Source organism: Trachypithecus francoisi, unplaced genomic scaffold, assembly GCF_009764315.1.
Source record: "Trachypithecus francoisi isolate TF-2019V2 unplaced genomic scaffold, Tfra_2.0 Lachesis_group19, whole genome shotgun sequence".
NCBI lineage: Eukaryota > Metazoa > Chordata > Mammalia > Primates > Cercopithecidae > Trachypithecus > Trachypithecus francoisi.
The window spans coordinates 37,642,161-37,657,951 of NW_022681464.1; the positions used below are offsets into that span (position 1 = coordinate 37,642,161).

The following is a 15,791-nucleotide window of genomic DNA, read 5'->3' on the forward strand; positions in this document are numbered from 1 at the left end:
GTAGTAAATCTCCAAGTATGAATGAAGGTTTGTCTGTTTTTTCTCTTAGTTTACATAATAGAAAAAATACGTATTTTGAGGCTTTGTTATTAGGTACATACAGACTTAATTATTATATTTTTCTTGCAAATTAAACCTTTTATTATTATGAAGTATTCTTTTTCTCTAGTAATGTTTTTTGCCTTAAAGTTTACTTTGGTAACAGTATACCAACTTTCTCTGTGAATGACATGCAAAAGCCACTTTGGGAATCATGAGAGTTAGTGTTTGCATATATTCTTTTAAGTGTATCTTTTGTAAATTGCATTATTGGATTTTTTTCCTGATAATCTTTGTCTTCTCATCGAAAGTTTAGGTCTTACATATACCAATTTACTTGGTTTTAGATCTGTTTTGTTTTCTGTGTGATCCAGCTCTTTTTTCCCTTCTCTTTCCTGTTTTCTTTCTTTTTGATATATTGTTTCTAATAATCATTTTCTGGTAGTTATACCATCTTTCATTGTTCTCCAAGTGATTTCCTTAGAGATTTGTAACATGTATACTTGACATAGCAGTATCTAGTAATAATTTGTATTTTTTTACCTTCTTGAGCAGTGCATGGATCTTAGAACATTTACTTCCATTCCCTTCTCCCAATTTACATGCCTTTTTTGTTGTGCATATTAAACCTATCAAGGCATCATTTTTATCGCTTATAATCAGTGTTTATTTAGATTTATTCATTTATCCTTTATGTTAATCTTTAACTCAAGGCTTTCATCTGGTATTGTTTTCCATCTTAGGAAGTTCCTTCAGTATGTCTGTTGGTGATGTATATATGTTATTTTTACCTGAATATATCTTTATTCCACCTTCATACTTGAAGGACATTTTTACTGCATATGGTATTCAAGGTCAGCAATTTCTTACCGCCATCCTTCACTATCTTCTCATCATTCTGTTGTCAGTCTCATTATTGTTTAAAAAAAAAATGTATTTTCCCTCCTTTGGTTATTTTGTGGTGGTTTTCTCCCCTGCCCCCACCCCTTCCCCTGCCCAACAGTTTTACTGTATGTCTGTGTGGATTTCTTTTTTACATCCTGCTTGGTTTTCACGGGCTTTGATTTCGTGGTCTTCAGTTTTAAAAAATTTTGCCATTCTTTTGCCTCTCTTCCTTCTAGATGATTACTTTGAACTATCTTCAGTTAACTAATTATCTCTTCAGTGACATCTAATTTTCTGTTAAATCCCTCCTTCAGTTGCCAATTTCTGTTTGACATTTTCAGTTAATCTGTGTATTAAAGTCTGCCTAGAGTTCCTTTAGGTCTGTTGTGATTTTCTCTTGGTTTCTGTTGGTTTTCATTCTAGTTCTGTCCTTCATGTATCTGGTGATTCTGTTATTACTGTACTAGACGTTTTATTTATGAATATTTATAGAAATAATTGGATATGTAGGATAAGAGTATGTTACATTTGCTTCTGTCCATTGTCTGGGCCACTACCCATCTATTACAATACACTTCAGTTCAGTTTCAGAGATTGACATGATTAAAAGCCAAGTTGCATTTCTTTTGCAAGCTGGTCTGGTTTAGGTTTACCTGTGCTGCTAGAATTTACTCCCAGGACTAAAGCATCCTTAAATGTGAAATTCATCTCCCAGGGCCTCCATTCTATTTTATATTCTACTAAGTTATTTTTTACTTTAGCTTGTTAACTCTTGAACATTTTCAAGCAATTTTTTTTTTGTACAACTGTTTTCATCATGAAGGGTTGGCCTGCCATTTGGAAGCAGAAATCTGTTTTCTTTCTTTTTGGAGATAGAGTCTGACTCTGTCACCCAAGCTGGAGTGCAGTGGCGTGATGTCAGCTCACGGCAACCTCTGCCTTCCGGGTTCAAGTGATTCTCCTGCCTCAGCCTCCTGAATAGCTGGGACTACAGGCATGTACCACCACGCCTGGCTCATTTTTGTATTAATAGTAGAGATGGGGTTTCGCCATGTTGGCCAGGCTGGTCTCAAACTCCTGACCTCAAGTGATCCGCCTGCCTCAGCCTCCCAAATTGCTGGGATTACAGGCATGAGCCACTCTGCACCCAGCCTTGTTTAAATTTTCAGTATAACTTTCTTAGGAATTACCATCTCAGAGAAAACAATATAGAGAAAGGTTAAATAATTTTCTTCAAGGTTGCATAGATGTTACAGTGCTGGGATTTGAATTGAAGTACGTATTCAAAACCTGTGCTTTGTACTGCATTGAGCCGGTATTTTGAGAATATGAATGACATGCAAAAGCTACCCTAGGGATCATGAGCCACGTCGCACATATTGTAGAATATTATTCATGTTTTCATTGTGGTAAAGTGTGACCAAAATAGGTTAATAAGTGTACCTCTTCTTAGGCACTGAGTTCGTTATTGATGATTGATTCACAGTAAATGCCTTGTATACATAAATATTTCAAATAGTACTTGAATGGAAATAAAGTTACATAGAAGAGCAGCAGGATGTTCTATAATTTTGAAATACAAAACTGTCGCTTAGAAATTTATAAAGTAGAAATGAAGCAAAATTTACTTGACATATCAGCATTTGTGATGTATTTACTGCTTTCTCAACTTCATATTCCTGTTCTTTCAATTTTTACCATATCCAGCACTTTTGTTCTGGATGTTTTGTAAAAGAATGTACAGGTAAGAGGAACCTCGGAATTAGCAAGAAATATTTGTTGAATGAATGAAGGTCAATATAGTGTTAGTAGTTCTATTCTTCCTACTCATTTATTTTTGTGGAAAGAACAGAAATGTTGACTCTTTGAATTCTTTCCCCCTCTATACAAACTTTGTCAGTAATCTTAACTTTCTTTTAAATTTAGGGATAAAGTAATTCCTAATAAAGTGGGGACATATTGTATCCAGTTTGGTTTTATGATGGATAAAACAAATATTCTCAACAGTGAACAGGTTTGCTTACTTTTTTAATATACCACAGTTAGCTTTATGTTTTCTTTTTTTCCCCTTGGTTCTGCATTAAATGAAATAGCTTCATGTTTTCTCATTTAGTTTATGAATGAAATATTTTGTTTAAAAGTGATTATTGGATGTGAAATATAAATAATTCAATTTTCAGGAAAATTAGTATAGAATGTTTAAATTTGTCCAATAATTTGACCTGTTACAGGAGTCACATTTCCATTTCTCTTTATATCAAAGACTCAGCATTTTAGTGTGTAGTGTCATAAAGTTGCTCATATCAACCATGCATGGAAAATATTAGTAACATTTCACACAGCCATAACAGAGAGCGAAATTATGTCCTTTGCAGCAACATGGATGTGGATAGAGGCCATTATCCTAAGTAAATTAACTAAGAAACCGAAAACCAAGTATTGCATGTTCTCCCTTACAAGTGGGAGCTAAACATTGGGTACACACGGACACAAAGATGGGAACAGTGAATGCTGGGGATTGCAAAAGGGGGGAGAGAGGGAGGTGGGCAAGAGTTGAAAAAATACCTATTAGGTACTGTGTTTGCTACTTCGGTGACGGGATCATTAGAAGCCCAAACCTCAGCATCCTGCAATAATACTCATGTAACACACTTGCACATACACCCCCTGAATCTAAGATAAAATTTTTAAAATAATAAAAGTTAGAAATTAAAAATAAATAGTATTTCAGTTACTAGGATTCTGGATAGTGATATTCAAGGTAGTTTAAATATACATCATCTACATTTAATCCTGTTGGTATAGGCTGGCTACAGTGGCTCACGCCTATAATCCCAGCACTTTGGGAGGCTGAGGCGGGCAGATCACTTGAAGTCAGGAGTTCGAGACCAGCCTGGCCAATAGGGTGAAACCCCGCCTCTGCTAAAAATACAAAAATCAGCTGGGCATGGTGGGTGCACTCCTGTAGTCCCAGCTGTTCAGGAAGCTGAGGCAGGAGAATCGCTTGAACCTTGGAGGTAGAGGTTGCAGTGGGCAGAGATCACGGCCACTGCAGTCCAGCCTGGGTGTCACAGTGAGACTCTGTCTCAAAAAAACAAACAAACAACTGTTGATATACTAATTTTTTTAATTACCTATGTTTTTTAATACCTCTAAGTTTGTTCTTAGAGATGGCTGTAAACATCCAAAAATTAACCTGACCTAACTTTTATGCTGAATTTTAAAAGCAAATTGATTACTTTTAAAAGATTAATAGAAATAAGTTTTAGAAGGTAACATTTAATTTTATTTAGTATGTGCCATTGTTATGTCTTCCCTTCCTCTTAAATACTAAAGCATCAATATATTGTTAATCAGAATGTCTCTTTTATTTTTTAAGGTTATAGTTGAAGTCCTGCCTAATCAACCTGTGAAGTTAGTACCTAAAATTAAACCACCTACACCAGCTGTTTCTAATGTTCGCTCAGTTGCCAGTAGGACCTTGGTCAGAGATCTACATCTTAGTATCACGGTAATGTTTATTTTCTTCCAAAACTACAAAGGGTAACAAGAAAAATTATCTTTGATTTAAGGGTACAAAATTATTTTTGTGGATTCTGTCAATTACTCCGACGATTAAGGTTATAGAGAAAACTTGTGCAGATAAATATTTGTAAATACCTTTGTATTTGAATACAAATAGAGAATATATAACAGTATACATAAAATGAATTCAGATATACTAAGCAGAACTGACTCAAAATGCAGAAATCTCAATCTGCCTACCTTTTTTTTTTGAGACAGGGTCTTGTTCTGTCACCCAGTCTAGAGTGCCGTGGCACAATCATAGCACACTGCAGCCTCAAGCAATCCTCCCACCTCAGCCTCCTGGGAAGCTGGGACCACAGTTGCACAGCACCACACCTGGCTAGTTTTAAATTTTTTTCTGTGGGGTTTTGCCTTGTTGCCCAGGCTGGTCTTGAAATCCCGACCTCATGTTATTCTCCTGCCTCAGTCTTCCAAAGTGCTGGGATTATAGCTGTGAACCACCACACCCAGCTGCTACCTTTCCTAATACATACCTTTACTCACCTTTTTCGTGTATATATCACGAATGAGTGTGAACTGTATTGACTCTTCAATGTCTAGTTCACTGAGGGGACAGAAGGACATAAGTTTTGTTTTGTTTTGTTTTGTTTTTGAAGTGATCTGCTCTGATGACTGCTCATAGTTAAGAAAGAAAATCAGAGCTCCTCCAAGGCTGCTGATTTCATGAAGCGTAAGCAGCAACACAGCTGTCAAAAATACTAACAAAAACCTGTAAAACACAGTAGTGGGACTGCACCTGTATGGAAAATTTGGTTGGTGGGATACTTACCTACTTCCAGTTTATTTTCCTGTTTTAGATGATTGGTTATTCTTCCCCAGAAATCTCTTCTTTTCCCAAAACATCTTGTTGGGGTCCACAGTGCCATAGAATTACTCCAAGGGTCTTTGAATCTCATATAAGCACCAAACATGATGTGAAACACATATAGGCCTATTGGTTTTCAAATGTATACAGATGCTGCTGGTGTTAATAAAATAAAGTCACTACAAGTTTATAATAACTTTTTATTAATCACTTTTCACATCAGTAGGTGCTAAAAGTATATGAAAAGGTGATATTTTAAAATGGGAGTCTTTGTAATTTAGTAAGGTAGAAACTGTTGTATTAGGTGGAAGTCTCTTGTTCTTTTATAGTTTCTGGAACTATTTCTTGCCTGTGGAACGCTCAAACTTAGAACTGAATTCTGTGCTTAGATTAAGAAAGATACAGATAATTTAATGTTGGGGGCTCTATGTCTTGTTTCTGATTTGTACATGCTCTTCTCTGGGTTTACTCTTCTGATCATTTTCTCTGATTGTTTTCCATTTTTTGTTTTAAGGATGACTACAACAACCATACTGGAATTGATTTGGTTGGCACTATAATAGCCACCATTAAAGGCTCTAATGAGGAAGATACTGATACCCCACTCTTTATCGGGAAAGTTAGAACACTTGAATTCCCTTTTGTGAATGGTTCAGCTGAAATCGTGGTAAATTTTTTATATCTTTTGGTAGATAGGATTTCTGTATTTAATGTTTTTAACCACCATATTAAGACACCTTTTTTTTTGTATAGCTATGAAGATGTTCTAATCATAGCACTAAATTGGAAAGTCAGCTGAAATATTTTCTGATTTTGCTATTACAAATTGAACCCAGGATCTTTATAAGTAAGACTCCCATTTTTCCTATGGGATGACAGCTTTTTCTGATTCTAGTTGTTTTTAACTTTAGTGACGCTACGTGATATTTTATGTTTCATTGAAAAGCTGCCATTATGTGGATAGAAACAAAAAATGTAGCCCAGGTAAATTTTAATTAAACAACTTATATTTGTTACGCATTTTTTTCTAAAATGAAAATAATTTTATTTGTATTTTAAAAATACACAATGCAAGAACTTCCATAAATAATCAAGATATTGTCACCTGTCAGAGATAATAGATGATTAGCAATTTCGTATTACCTTCCAGAGTTTCGGCATATACACTAATGCTGCCTGCATACCATGTGTGTATATGATTTATATACATGTTCGGAGGGTGTAAAATTTCATTAATAGAATTGTGCCTTTATAACAATCTTTTCTGGTTTAACATCTCTAATATATTCTCAGTAAAAGTAAGCCTACATCATTGTACATTAATGACCACCATTTATTTGATCAATCCTTAGTGAAATTTATTTTCTAAAGTTTGTTTTTATCAACAGTGCTTCCATTAGCTTTCTTCTATGTACAGTCAGCCCGCCATATCCGTGGGTTTCACATCTGTAGATTCAAAAATAATTGGGAAAAAAATTTCATCTGTACTGAATACATACAGACATTTTTCTTGTCAGTATTCTATACACAATACAACAACTATTTCCATAGCGTTTTATTAGTTATTACTAGTAATCTAGGGATGATTCAAAGTATATGGAGTATGTGCATAGGCTGTATGCAAATACTACACCATTTTATATCAGGGACGTGAGTGTGCATGGATTTGAGTATCTCTGGGAGTCCTGGAACTAGTACCCCACAGATACCGAGGGATGACTATATATCTTTTTGTATATATTATTTCTTTAAGAAATTACTAGAAGCAGAATGTGTTAGAGATAGGATATGCATATTTTAAACCTTTTGGTAGTTATTGCCAATTGCTCTTCAGTTTATATTCCTGCCAGAAGTATATGTCCATCTTACTCATATTAGCAACACTATATATGTGAGCAGTTTTAAAAATTCTAACCAAATAGCTGATTAAAAATTTATTTTTGTCACTACTAAGGTTGAACATTTTTTGGCTTTAATCTTTCTAAGATTGTTTACTGACCATTTCTTTTTGAATTTCCATTTTTTTCTTAAAAATATTAGTGCTCTTTGGTATATAAGTACTTTTTCCCGAGGTGTTTTTTTGTTTTGGTTTCAGAACTTTCCTTTCTTTATATTGGAGGGGCAGATCATATTCACAGTGCTATCTCTGATATCCTTATTTCTTTAATTTTTGATATATCTGGACTTTATTGACCCTTTTTCAAATCCATTAATTTTCTTGATATCTTTATCAGTAATTCTAACAGTACTAATAGATATGAAATGTTACCTTTTCTTGTATTTTTGTTGTTGTTCATTTCTGTGTCTAACTCATTGCAACATCACATTGTTTCAGTAAAATTAGGCTTATACAGTAGAAGCCTGCAAGCTATACCTCGCCTGAAGACTTGTCAGTTGGTCTGGCAGTGGCTGACCAATACAGCATTTTCATTTTAATTAATATCCAACATTTAAAGTTCTGGAGTTTTTAAATAAAACTCTGCATTTCTAATTTACTTGGTAAAATCTAAAGATCTGGCAACACTGGGTGAGGATTGTCTTAGCCAACTGTGTGTTCACCCTGAACAGTGACTGCTCCTCTCAGTACATCTGGTTTCCAGTCAGCCACTTCCATGCCACTTCTTTTCATTTATTGACATTGAGGACGTATATATTTACCACTTATATTCACATTTGTTCTTCTGTTTTTATTATAGTGGAGAATAAAGTAAAATTTTCTTGTGCTCTAACAAAAATTAGGTAATGAAAACCACATTGAAAAACAAAGGGGAGTGGAGAGACATACTTAACATGCAGAGTGGGTTTGTATTGGAAGAAGACATCTAGTCCACTTTACCTGTTTTCCTATTTAGCTATGTCCAGTTTTCTTGGCCCCCTTGTAGTCATTTGAAATTGGTAAGCCTGCTGTATATATTCCTGAGATTCAGACAGAGATTTGGTTATTCCCCAGCAGCTGTATATAAAAATCTCTTCACATCATGCATGTAAATGTACTCTTACCACTAGAGGTCCCTGATATCTCACTGAATAAATAGAAAACTCAAGTCCTTCTTGGCTCCTGCCTCACATATTGATTTAGTATGTCTGGAGCAGGGCTCTAAAACCTGATTTTTAACAAGCAGGTGATTCTTAAGCAGGTGATTCTTATTAGGGAAGTTTAGGAAACACTGGCCCAGAGCACAACCAGTATTTGTAAATGTTCCACGTTATTGCTTTGTTTAAAGTTACAATCTAAATTTGTAGTTGCTCAGGTTTGTTAATTGTGCTATTCAGATTCACTGTATTATTTGCCTACATGAGCTGGACGTTTCTGATGGCAGTGTCTTAAAGTTTCATTCTGATATGCATTTGTTTGTTTCTCATATGCCAAATTTCCGTTTATACTTGGATCCAGTTTGGGACTCTTCAGTTCTCTTCATTTCTGTTATTCTGTTTATCCTTTTTTCTTGGTAGGTATGCATCAGGGATTAAAAACTGTAAAACTTTGAGATAGGAGATTCCTCTTTAAACAAGACAAAAAGGAAAAGATTATATTTAACTACATTAAAAGTTACACTTTCTGCCAGGCACAGTAGCTCATGCCTATAACCTTAACACTTTGGGAGGCCAAGGTGGAAGGATTGCTGGAGCCCAGGAATTCAAGACCAGCTTGGGCAACATGGCAAAATCCCATCTCTACAAAAAATAGCCACGCATGGTGACACACGCCTATAGCCGCAGCTACTCATGTGGCTGAGGTGGGAAGATAGCTTAAGCCTGGGAGGTTGAGACTCCAGTGAGCCATGATTATGCTACTGCACTCCAGCTTGGGTGACAGAGCAAGACCCTGTCTCAAAAAAAAAAAAAAAGTTACACTTTATGTACTGTAAGCATATCTTAAACAGAATTAAAAGAAACAATGACAATGTGTTGATAATTGTTGACACTGGATGATCAGATTTATTATCTGATTCTGTATTAGAAAAAACAGTCTTTAAGGTAGTAAATTGAGGAGAAATACCAATTTTGCTATATGCAGTCATGTCATCACTTAATGATGGGCATATGTTCTAAGAAATATATCATCAGGTGATTTCATTGTTGTGCAAATATCATATACTTAAACCTAGGTGATATAGCCTACTATACACCTAGGCTATATGTCATAACCTATTTCCTTTTTTTTTTTTTTTTTGAGACAGAGTGTCACTGTCACCCAGGCTGGAGTGCATTGGTGCACTCTTGGCTCACTGCAGCCTCCGCCTCCTGGGTCCAAACAATCCTCCCACCTCAGCCTTCTGAGTAGCTGGGACTACAGGCACGTGCCCACCACACCCAGCTGATTTTTGTATTTTCAGTAGAGACAGGGTTTCACCACGTTGGCCAGGTTGGTCTCAAACTCTGACCTCAGACGATCTACCCACCTCAGCCTCCCAAAGTGCTGGGATTGTAGGCATGAGCCACCACGTCCAGCAGCATAACCTATTTCTCCTAGACTACAAACCTGTACAGTATATGACTATACTGAACACTGTAGGTAATTTTAATGTAATAGTATTTGTGTATCTAAACATAGAAAAGGTATAGTAAAATGCAGTATTACAATCTTTTGGGACCACCATTGTACATGTGTTCCTTTGTTAATGAAATGTTGTTATGTGGTGCATGACTGTGTGTTAGATACATATAATTAGAGGACTGATATATTGAACAGATTTCTAAAACCTCCTAAGGAACTACTTGCAAATCAATTTAAAAAAAAGACAAACCAGTAGAAAAATAAATGGGCAAAGAATATGAGCAGGCAGTTAATGGAAAAGAAAATATAAATAATGTGTAAACATAAGAAGCATGATTTCAATACCACTCAGGGAGATATTAGTTAAAATAATAATGACTGGTTGCTTTTTAATTCTCCTTTTTAGAAAAAAATATATGATTGATATTAAATGTTGGCCAGCGTAAGGGGAATTTGGCACTCCCATACACTGCTGGTGAGAGGATAAATTGATACAACTTCTTTTTTTTTTTGAGGCGGAGTCTCGCTCTGTCGCCCGGACTGGAGTGCAGTGGCCAGATCTCAGCTCACTGCAAGCTCCGCCTCCCGGGTTTACGCCATTCTCCTGCCTCAGCCTCCCGAGTAGCTGGGACTACAGGCGCCCGCCACCTCGCCCGGCTAGTTTTTGTATTTTTAGTAGAGATGGGGTTTCACCGTGTTAGCCAGGATGGTCTCGATCTCCTGACCTCGTGATCCGCCCATCTCGGCCTCCCAAAGTGCTGGGATTACAGGCTTGAGCCACCGCGCCCGGCCGATACAACTTCTTATGAGGGAAATTTGCTACTTACCTTTTAAAATAAACTTGCACTTCTCATTATTCATCCCAGAAAACACATTTGCAGAGAAACATTTGGAGATATATTTTTGCTATATTATAGATAATTGTTTAAAAATTGTAAACGTACTAAATATTCACCACCCGATGAATGAGTAGTATAGTATAATGTACTATGCATAAATTTTAAATTGGCATCTATACATTCACATGAATTGATCAAATCGAGTGCTGAAATCAAGTTCCTAAAGTATAAAGTATATGTTACTTATTTTTAAAATGCAAACAGTATTTTTTAAATACGTGTTTGCATTTGTGTAAGTCTGTTGAAAACCACATTCAGAAACTGGCAATTGGTTTAATGGTGGGCTTGTATTCTATATTCTTTGGGAAAAAGTCTGTGAGCTATAATTTATTTATAATTTTATTTCATGGATTGACCTACAGTGTCATATTGATTTAGATTTTTTAAAAATACTGCTTCTTTGTAAATTGTATTGTTATAGTCTAAACAAAAACAGCCGCTGTCATTGTTTCCTATAGAATTGTGTGGAAAAAAATCATTTCAGATAAAAATATATTGGTGTCATTTACTAGTTATATGTTATGTTCTTAAAGTATATCAAAAGGTTTTTTGTCCATTAATGAGAAAAACACAATTTAAAAAATCTTTAGAGCTTTTCAAAATCTCTTGTTCTGTCACCTGGGACTTTGATGGGTCTATTTCCATGGTAACAGCTGTAACTTAAACTCAGCATTGGGCTTTGTGATTGTTTTTATAACTTTCACACTATCAGCTGTTTCATGCTGCTTTCAATTTAGAGGTTAGAATCCAGAAGATTTTACAGGTCAAAACTGTAAGCAGCCATCAATATTTCAAATGTGAAGGAAATAACTTTTTCTTGAAATTTTTTATTATATATAATTTTCACATAAGCTGTTTATTGATACGATCATTTGGCTTTCAAACCAATACCAGAAGGTAAAATGTTTTATGTCTTGGGTAGTGGTGGGTGGTGATGATGGTTTAGTGGAATCTTAAGGATCAGCCTATGCCTTTGGCCTTTAAAATTAACCACTTACTTGAAAACAGAGCATAATGAGTTATGTAACATTTTTATGTTGAAAGATTTCTTTTTAATCTTGTTTTCCCCTGTTGTTTGTTTATATGTACAGAGTCTGGTGCTGGCAGAAAGTAGTCCTGGAAGGGACAGTACTGAATATTTTATTGTATTTGAGCCCCGGCTACCACTTTTATCAAGAACCTTAGAACCATATATCCTACCATTCATGTTTTACAATGGTAAGTTTCTAGGAAATAAATGGTTAAACTCCATTGTTAGTGATACTTTAGATAACCTTGCTTTGCTTTCCATTAACATGGTGTTTATTAGCTATTTAATCACATCATGACATATTTTAGAAAAGTCAGTTTTTACATTAAATTATCTCAATTTTTTTTCTTAGATGTTAAGAAGCAGCAACAAATGGCAGCACTTACAAAAGAAAAGGACCAATTATCTCAGTCTATTATTATGTATAAAAGTTTATTTGAAGCCAGCCAACAGCTTCTTAATGAAATGAAATGTAAGTCATTTTGTATTCAAGACAAAAATTATGCTTTGGGGAATGATGAGGCAGGAGGTGAAATCGTGATACACAAACATGCTTTCACTTTCCTAAACCACAAGTAAAATGCAGAATGTTGCAGAAAGGTGGTAATGATGGTTGATACTGTCATTGAGAATTCTTAAGATGAAGTATTTCTTATTTTAAATAAATTTGTATCCTGCTTACTTATAAAAAATTGACACATTCTGTTAGAAATGTGGACCTGTGGAAAATTTAAGGCTTTCTACATAATAATAATGTTTATATTTAGCTCTGGCTTCTGGCAAAAGATACTGGATAATATCACCAAGGGAGTGATGTGTAATGTAATCTTTCATTTGACTAATGAGCTGTATGTATTTTACTTCAAACATCTGCAGTTTGTCATACTATGGAGGTATCTGGGGCAGCACACACTGATACTGAAATACGTAAATTATTCTTGAGTCACTTCACAGAACATTTGCTGCAGTTTTTTTTGTTTTTGTTTTTTGAGACACAGTCTCATTCTGTCACCCAGACTGGAGTGCAGTGGTGTGATCTTACTCACTGCACTCTGTACCTCCCAGATTCAAGTGATTCTCGTGCCTCAGCCTCCCAAGTTGCTAGGATTACAGGCACGCGCCACCACTTCTGGCTGATTTTTGTATTTTTAGTAGAGACAGGATTTCACCATGTTGGCCAGGCTGGTCTTGAACTTCTTACCTCAAGTGATCCGCCCACCTTGGCTCCCCAAAGTGCTAGGATTACAGGTGTGAGCCACCACACCCAGCCTACGTTTGCTGCAATTCTTAATAATGTTTCATATAATTGAAAGACAAGACATTTTCTGAGTTGTGCTCTTGTCATCTCTTCTCTTTTCATTTGTCATATTTTTTTGCTAAGGTTTTTGACTTTGTGTTAGTTATTTTGATCAAGCTAACCAAGAAATATTTACTGCTTGCCTCAAAGTACTCATTTTCGTGTATGCCTGTACAAGATCAAGGATATTTAGAATATAATAGGAGCTAAATCTAGTAATGAGATAATATGTCATTTGTGTAGCACTAAAAATTGTTTTTATAAAGTCTTTCTTTGTTCGAGAACAACCTTGTGCAATTATGTATAAATTATGTATACTCGTGAATTGAGTCACTTATCCAAGATTAGTAGGAGTTTGCAGTATATCATATTTCCCTTTAGTTGCATTAATTTTGTTTTCTTATTTTTGTGTATCAGAATTGAGCCTTAAGATGTATAGTTTAATTTTGAATTTCTAAAATGGTCACCTATCAGTTTTCATTTTAGCAACAGACATTAAAAGGAAAAAACTAAAGGAATTTTAAAATGTTTTTCAAAAACTATGATTTGGGGGCTATCAGAAATTGATGCAAGTATTTTGTTTTTAATTTTAGGTCAAGTTGAAGAAGCAAGATTAAAAGAGGCCCAATTGCGAAATGAACTAAAAATACATAATATTGACATTCCTACAACACAACAGGTACAGTTTCCAAGTATACGTGAAAGATTTTTTATTAAAGTCCATTCTGCAATATGCAGTTTTTATTAGGAATTTTATGAGTATTGTTTTAGGGTACAAGGACGTGTGCATTATAGTCTAGTCACTAGACGTTAAAAATGACTAACAAAATGAGAGTGCTCTATTCAAAGAAATTGCAGTTTGTATTTGTAATGTAATGACACCAATAAATGCAGTTAATAATACATCAGTTCAAGTACTGCTTTGAAAAGGGTGCATAACCAATACACGTGGTGGTAAACAAAATAAGAGAAAATAAAAAGCAATCTAGATTTTTAAAATTTATATTCTTTTGTATGTGTAACTCGGATTCAAAGAGAAGTCCTATTATAGGTAGTGTATATCTTCGCTAAGATTTTTTTAAATTCAGTGAAGTGGGAACTTTATATTACTATAATGGTTTTTAAAATTGTGTTTTCTTTGTGTCTGTGTGTTTTCTGATAGTTTGTCTTTTTTTTTTTTTTTTAAATAATGCCTGCTTACCAACTTTATATTCTTGAGTTATCTAAATTGTTAATTTTTCTCCACTGTCATTATGGGCTGCCTGGTTCAAGAGTAATTGGTCTTGTAGTTAATTTTCTCTATAAATTATAGGTGCCACACATTGAAGCGCTTCTGAAAAGAAAGCTATCAGAACAGGAAGAACTGAAGAAAAAACCTAGAAGATCATGTACTCTTCCAAACTATACTAAAGGCAGTGGGGATGTTTTGGGAAAGGTTTGTGTTTATTAAGCCTTTGGAGAGGCAGTACATTTTATTATCTTGTTTGTTTAAAATGGGTCCGCTAAAAGTGACAAGAAAGTGTCAGGTTCTTTGTAATTTACTTCTTTCCAATAAAGTACCTGCTCTCATTATTGCAGTAGGGATTTGGTAGAGCTTAAAACTGAAACCTGTAATATTACTATTGAGGGCTGTGGCAGAGTTGTTAAGATGTATTAGTTCAGGGCTTATTGTTTACTTAGAGATGCTTTCATGTCATGCAGCTCTTTTTTTGGAAGGGGAGACAGTCTGTCACCCAGGCTGGAGTGCAGTGGTAAGACTATGGCTCAGTGCTCCCTCCACCTGCTGGGCTCAAGCGATCCTCCTGCCTCAGCCCCCCAAGTAGCTGTGACTACAGGCGTGTGCCACCGTGCCCAGCTAAAACCGAGGTCAAGTAACTTGCTCAGAGTTGCACAGCTAGCAAGTGGCAGAGCCAGGGGTGAAACCCCAGGTAGTCTGACTCTGGAGTCTTTGGTTGTTGCCTATGCATGTATATTCTACTTTTATAACCACCATATGAACTATTATTTGTAGTATTTCTCATTTATACATGAAGAAATTGAAATTCAGGGAGCTCAAATAACTTGTTAAAATATAGTTAAAGGCAGAGCTTAGATGTGACTCAAGGTCTCTCTGACTCTAAAATCTGCGGTAGTTTATTTTATATGCCTTCACAAATACACTGTCCACTGAAAATAGGGGGTAATGTGTAGCAATGTTTATGACCAAAACCATGTACATTATTACTCAAACCTCAGATTTGCAAATTGAAAAATTGAATTTAAATTTAAATTAAATACAAATGTATACATTAGAAAACAAGTTGCTAATATACAATGTTTTAAAATGTTATTTTTTAGAACCAATTTTTAGAAAAAAGCAGTTCTTTGATCGTAAGCATATAAATATATGGTTTCCACATTTTAATAGTCCATCCAGTACAAAATTCTTGCACAATATGTAAAATTTTTACCAACATATAAATTTTAGCAGGAGAAATGTATTTTAAAGTCTCCTTTTTAAATATTTCCCATTGCATGTCTTGAAAATCTGGGGGAAATCTTTGCAATTTCATTTTACATAGTTTCTCTTTTGTCCCCTCAGAAGTACAAACCCTACCCTAACCAGTAGGAGAAAACTTTGCAATCCTTCCATGTCATCCTTAGTCTTTTCCCTTGCTTCCTTAAAAAATACTCTTCCTGGCATTTATTATAAAATAGAATAGTCCAGGCGCAGTGGCTCGCACCTGTAATCCCAACATTTTGGGAGGCCA

General features: G+C 35.2%; 1 protein-coding gene across 5 annotated transcripts in view; it reads left to right on the forward strand.

The window, feature by feature from the left end:
- The window catches only part of SMCHD1 (structural maintenance of chromosomes flexible hinge domain containing 1), a 151,134-nt gene that overhangs the window by 105,030 nt on the left and 30,313 nt on the right, over positions 1 to 15,791 (forward strand). For 4 of the 5 annotated variants that reach the window (XM_033178210.1, XM_033178208.1, XM_033178211.1 and 1 more), the window contains 7 exons: positions 2,851 to 2,938; positions 4,304 to 4,435; positions 5,832 to 5,984; positions 11,806 to 11,932; positions 12,097 to 12,216; positions 13,635 to 13,720; positions 14,354 to 14,476. In XM_033178210.1, the coding sequence (XP_033034101.1) occupies positions 2,851 to 2,938; positions 4,304 to 4,435; positions 5,832 to 5,984; positions 11,806 to 11,932; positions 12,097 to 12,216; positions 13,635 to 13,720; positions 14,354 to 14,476 (829 nt within the window). The remainder of the gene's footprint in view (positions 1 to 2,850; positions 2,939 to 4,303; positions 4,436 to 5,831; positions 5,985 to 11,805; positions 11,933 to 12,096; positions 12,217 to 13,634; positions 13,721 to 14,353; positions 14,477 to 15,791) is intronic. The other variant, XM_033178209.1, reaches the window with a different exon arrangement.